The sequence below is a fragment of the Borostomias antarcticus genome (assembly GCF_949987555.1).
Source record: "Borostomias antarcticus genome assembly, chromosome: 8".
Taxonomy (NCBI): domain Eukaryota; kingdom Metazoa; phylum Chordata; class Actinopteri; order Stomiiformes; family Stomiidae; genus Borostomias; species Borostomias antarcticus.
The window spans coordinates 29676469-29682468 of record NC_140241.1 but is presented as its reverse complement, the minus strand read 5'-3'; the positions used below and the strand labels follow the sequence as shown (position 1 = coordinate 29682468).

The window sequence follows — 6000 nt, the reverse complement described above, 5'->3', positions numbered from 1 at the left end:
TTGGGGTTTCAATGTGATTAGCCTAATTTCATTAAGTCTGTTTTCTCTCTTTTTAATATTCTTCTCTCTCTCTCTCTCTCTCTCTCTCTCTCTCTCTCTCTCTCTCTCTCTCTCTCTCTCTCTCTCTCTCTCTCTTTCTCTCTCTCTCTCTCTCTCTCTGTGTCTCTCTCTCCCCAGGTCTCCTCAGAATGGAGCGAGAATGAACGGAGAGCGGCTGAAGGAAAAGCATGAACTGGAGGTTTATTGAGGTCATCTGCTTCCTGTTTATATGGGACCATATAACAGTTCAGTCTTCCCGCCAGGACTCCTTGGCCACCGAGCAACATGTCACCAAGCAATTTGATTGGCTCATCTCCGACCGTGGACCTTTCCACCACTCTCGGAGTTACCTCTCCTTCGTGGAAAGATTCCGCCAAGGATTTACAACCCGATATAAAATTTATAGGTGAGTTCATTTTCAATCATGCATAAGCCAATGATGCCATGGCGGGGGGGTTTTAAGACACTTACTGTCAAAATGTTTTTTTTTAATATTTCCAGGCTCTATTGTGTAAGTGACTGCTGAAAAGGAGCATTCTGTAAAACCCTTTTTGTATGTGCTAGTATAGCCTTTTTACACCGCCTGCTTTAAACGTCACTCTCACTAAAGTCTTTCCCCCTCTTCCATAAGAAACAGCGCTCAAAGATAACGGGCGGCTATTTTAGTTTTGTCTTTGCTAAGCCATAGGAGCTTATATCTTTTCTTTTTTGTTGCAATTTCCTAACGTTCACAGATTGATGGATGTAATTCACATTAATACCCCTGCGCCCCACTCCCCCTAAAGGAGAATGAGACAATACTGTCTCATCCTGTTTGGTTTCCAATCACTATACAACGTCCCAAAATATATTGGCTCGCTACTTGGCTGTGGTTTTTATTAGGGGCCCTAATAGGCCTAGCCTTGCAGGCTTATTTAGTTTGGCTACACTGCATCCCTTCTTACAAGCTGCATGACGCTAAAGAGCGTTATAAATAGGCATTGTTTAAGCCGTCATTGCCATTGCAGTTTTGGGAGAAAACACAATCTGGCTTGCCTAATCACTCCCCAGTTTTTTGTTTGTATCGGAGAGAATGGTGAATTGTCAACATTGAGCACGGACAAAGCTCGCACACATACTGTGTGTGTATATAAAACACACACACACACACACACACACACACACACACACACACACACACACAAAGCTCTCTTTTTCTCAAACTGTCATGCACCCAAGAGGCCGTGTCATGATCGTGAAGAATGTGGGTGTGTTTCGCTGATAGGCATCAGCTTTCAGACATTATTCCATCCTCGCCTTCTATGCTGTGTGTTTTTGATATACATGAACCTGCTGTTGGATTCACAATATGCACCTTTTATTCCCCACACTCTTTGCATTGCAAATCTCCTCACAATCAGCCGACAGTGTACAGCAAACTAGAAGCTTCTCATCCTTTCATGGGAGTGTTGCTTTGATTCTCCCGCACTGTCCAAACCCTGCAGAGAGAAAGAGAGACGGAGAGAGAGAGAGAGAGAGACGGAGAGAGAGAGAGAGAGAGAGAGACGGAGAGAGAGAGAGAGAGAGACAGAGAGGAAGAGAGACTCATCATCAACAAATGTTCCATTCCATTCGGTAATATCAGTGGGTACCTTTATACCTTTCTCTTTCCTCCTCCCTCTATGTTGATAGATTTCCACAGCCTCTGGTCTCTCACTGTTTTTTATCTCGTCACATGTAAACACTTAATTTGCATAATGCGGAGCTTTACAGACACGGATGGCGGAGAGAGTCAGAAATCTCACAGCGACCATTACACCACATTCCTGTGGCATATGATGCTCAGTTGATTTATAGGAGTGGAGTAGGGGAGGGATGAGTTAAACAGGCTTTTGTGGTTGGTCAAGGTCAACTTTATTTATAAAGCATGTTTAAAATCAACCGAAGTTGCACCAAAGTGCTGTACAATATATAAAATAAACTAAAACAAAAAACAGAATAAAGTGCCCATAATCACAGAACAATAAAAGGACAGGACACAAAACAGGACAAGAGATGTAGGCTATTAGGCCTCAAAAGCCAGTGAAAACAAGTGCGTTTTACTCCTGTTGGTATTGGTTGGTATTCCTGGCTCGCCAATACAGACGGTTGTGAGGGAGGCAGCTCTGATGGTGTCTGTGTTTCCTGTGAAACGACAGGAGGCATCAGATTCAGGTGTCAATGCAAGGTATTGCCCTGACAATTAAATTGTGCATTGATACTGAGCCGTATACAGTGTACTTCTCATTAAATATTAAAACAAATTATAATCTGCAATCACGTCTGTCGGACATCTGCACCACTCTCAACCAAAGCATCCTGACTCCAGGGAGACAGTGTGAATGTGGTTGAAAGCTTGGCTGTGCTCATCCTTCTCTTTTCATGACATGGTTGGTTGTTTTTCGACAGAGGACAGCAATGCCCTGCGGTACTGTTACCATAGGCTTACGCAATACGCTTTGGTCTGCCATGCAAATCGTTACTACGACATTTAGAAGATGTCGGTGCGGTAAATAAATTCACCTAGAATTACTGTGGGCTTATCGCTTGACCACGACTTTAATGCACATCTAGAGGGTGATATAGTGCACTATGTGCAGGACATGTCCATGATTCTGGTTCAAAAAACAGAACAGAATTAATATTTGCCGAAGCACGACTGTTTTTGGATGTGCTACATACCTTGCTCTGTTTGTCCTTCTGAAGTACATTGTGCTAATGACATGTTGAGAAAACTATCCAATTATCTGTGAAAAGTATCCATGTGTGAAATTGGCATAAATGCTCCGCGAGCATGGATATTATAACACAGTTGAACTGGAATTATTTATGACAAAGTTCTGACACTTTCTAAGCCCATATAAACCAACTCTATTTCAAAGAACTTTTCATAGAACTTTCTCATAAATTAATCCAGTTCAACTGTCTTATAATATTCGTTGTTCAATATGCTCACTCAAACAAAGCTATTGGGCTAATGGCTAAAGCCTCACATATTTGGCCTCTACTTGATATCATTCTGGCTCCTCAAACAAGTTTATTTTTTCAAGTAAGTTGAGAAAATAAAGAAATAAATGAATGCTTGAGACTAACTGGCAATGAGGAGTGAATCGCTTTGTAAATTTCCCCAGGGGCTTCCTCCGTCTTGCCGATTTAGCAGTTGAAAGTGGTTGAATCAGATTAGCAGAGAGACGAAGCATCCAGTCCTCCCTGCCCAGCTCCTCCAGAGAGATTGCCCCAGAAGGCAAACTGCCGGACAACGTGATCAGCAACAAACTAATCTCCACCCCGTCTTTAATAGCCCAGGCACTGGGCCTCATTCTGGAGGCCAAATGCACATGTGCCCGCCCTGCGGTTGGCAGGACGAAGAGGTCATCGCCGCCCAAAAGGGGAGGGGGGAAAGATATTAGTATTCTTTCAGTAGGTAATTGTTGGTGACATGGCTCGGTCGATTGCAATCTCCAACCCGAGTGTTTTTTTTCCCCTACCCCTTTATGCAGATGATATGCATGAGCGTGCATCTCCTGTATGGTATTCATCATACGCCAGACAGATACTTTCTCCGATGTAGCGTGTCGCCATTTTGCCAGGAGATTGGATCGGTATTGACTGGAAAGTACCAATCCATGCCGATGTGAGTGGCACTCCTCTACTCTTACCCTCCCGGCTCTGTGCGCTGTAGCCTGTACTCTATTAAGGGGTGGACTGTGTTTCAAACGACGTGCATTGGCTGTTTGGTCATTGTTGGTGCATGGGGGCTCTATCTCAAGTCCTCGTCGGGCCTGTGGAAATCCAATATAAATGCAAATCTGCAGGCATCAATGCATTTTAAAGGCTTTGAATTGGCATTGTGCTTTGGTGAAAGGAGCAAGAAGGAGCTTGTTGCATTGTTATTTAGAATGAAAATGTTTATGAAAATGGTACGGGTCCTCATTGATCAGGGGGTTGAGATGGAAGGCTGTGGTGACTGGAATAAGAAGACTTCATCACCTTGTCATTTGGCCGGGATTCGTCACCAGCTAAATCTAGATCCAGGGTTTGAAATCGATTAGTACTCAACAACCCCCTGCTGGAAAATTACCAGCATTCTCAGGAAAATTACAGGCATTGCTCAGGCAAAGTGGGTCCTATGTTTTCAATTGCAAACCACCTCATCAAGTGTTTACAGAGAGAAAGAATGAAAGAAAGACAAAAGAATACCTTGGCAAAATTGTTTGTCTGTACAGATTGATTCTTTGCTTATAAAGCATTCACAGCATCATCTTAACGGCAGCGAAGGTCAGAAGATGTGAGGTCGTATATAACAAATGACAGACTTGGACCAATTTTTCAACAAATACGATTTTCTCTGAGGCCCCTCGAGTGCACATCTCAAACTCAGCCGATTGCAGGGCAAGCTTCATCTTTAGAGTGATGTTTCATCTGAAGTGAGAAAACTTGAGATCTTTAATCTTGCTCTCAGCACACACATACACACACTCTCTCTCTGACACACACACACAATATCTTGAGCTGTTTGATTGACACCTGAATTAAGTTCCTCATCACACTCTATCACTCCTATTACCGTGTTCAAATTAGCAGCAGTTAAGCACACCTATGCACCTATATCCATGCACTAACCTCCGCATGAGCATGTAAGCCATAGGCACGCCTTGAGAGAGAAGACGCTCTCGTTCATTCACCGACCAATTAAAGTGTGATTTGACTAATACATGGAGATTATGCACTCCTATAATTGAACATTTCCTCATCAAGCTTAATGAGTTAATCTCTAATCCGTTTGCTGCAGATCACCTGATCGGTTCTGGGCATTTGCATCTGATATAAGGCCTCCCATTTGCATGAGCAAACATTCTGTCTTGCTCAAATCTCCCTTTGAAACGCCTCATCAAACAGATACTCATCTTTATTCTTTACCTTTAATTCAACTCTCATGCCTTTGTTCCACACCTTTCATACATCTCTCTCTCTTCCCCTTCTCTGCGACCTGTTCCGGTGGGATTTCATTTGTAACATATACAACACTGTGTGCCATGGTGATGCAATATGCTAAAAGTCTGCCCATTGATCCAGTGAGGACAAAGAATGGGTCATTGTAAGGAGGTGAACTCCTCCTTTTTTCAGAGGTTCATTGTGAACAGTCTGGCAGGGGTGGGGGTAGTGGCTGGTCTGGTGTCTTTCGTTTTTTTTTATTGGGACTGGACATATCGTTTGTTTCCGAGGTCCAATTGAATGGATGATCCATCAGTAATTATATAGAGCAAAGGAGGGATCATTTAGATGCAGTCGTCAGATTTGCCGAGAGGCGAGGGGAATGTCTAATTCAAGGGGGAGCTGCAGTCCACATTCTGCATGGGGGGGGGGGGGGGGGAGAGAGAGGGAGACAGAGAGAGGAAGAGAGAAAGAGAGAGAGGGGGGTAGAGGGAAAGAGACAGGATAGAGTGAATGGGTTTGAGGTGTGAGAATTAGTGGATGTGTTAAACCTGGCCTCAGAAAGTAAAAACCATCACCATTTGCTCCACCCAAGCACTAAACCTGCTGATTTCATTAATTAGTTCCCCTACCTGGCTTTTTTTTTTCTTTTCTTTTTTTGTGTTAAGAGTTGTGCTAATTATATCCTTTTTACATTGCCCTAAAAACTCACCGAGACCAACTAACATCTGGGTTTTGTCTTCGTTGATCGTCAGGAACCTGTAAGCTGATTTTCTCCCCTTTTCTGGTGCAATGATGACACTCACTGTCGTTAAGTGTGCGGAGGCAGAGGCAATTTGCATAGCAGACAGTCATATCACTTTCCTATGCCCCCTGCTGTTTGTAGATTGACAGTTTTGTACTGCAGGTTAGCTTGCTATTTTGAAACATGTGGGCTGATTTTATCAGATGTAGGCTTGTATCGGGTTGCTTAATAACACCAAGCTATCTTCACTTGCATAGTTCTAC

The 6000-nt window shown here is 43.3% G+C and overlaps 1 protein-coding gene across 1 annotated transcript in view; it reads left to right on the top strand.

The window, feature by feature from the left end:
- Positions 1-227: 227 nt before the first annotated feature.
- Positions 228-6000, top strand: part of brinp1 (bone morphogenetic protein/retinoic acid inducible neural-specific 1) — a gene marked incomplete at both ends in the record, with an annotated part of 80943 nt that continues 75170 nt past the window's right edge. The window contains one exon of the mRNA XM_084442748.1: positions 228-445. Coding sequence (XP_084298874.1) covers positions 228-445 — 218 coding nt within the window. The remainder of the gene's footprint in view (positions 446-6000) is intronic.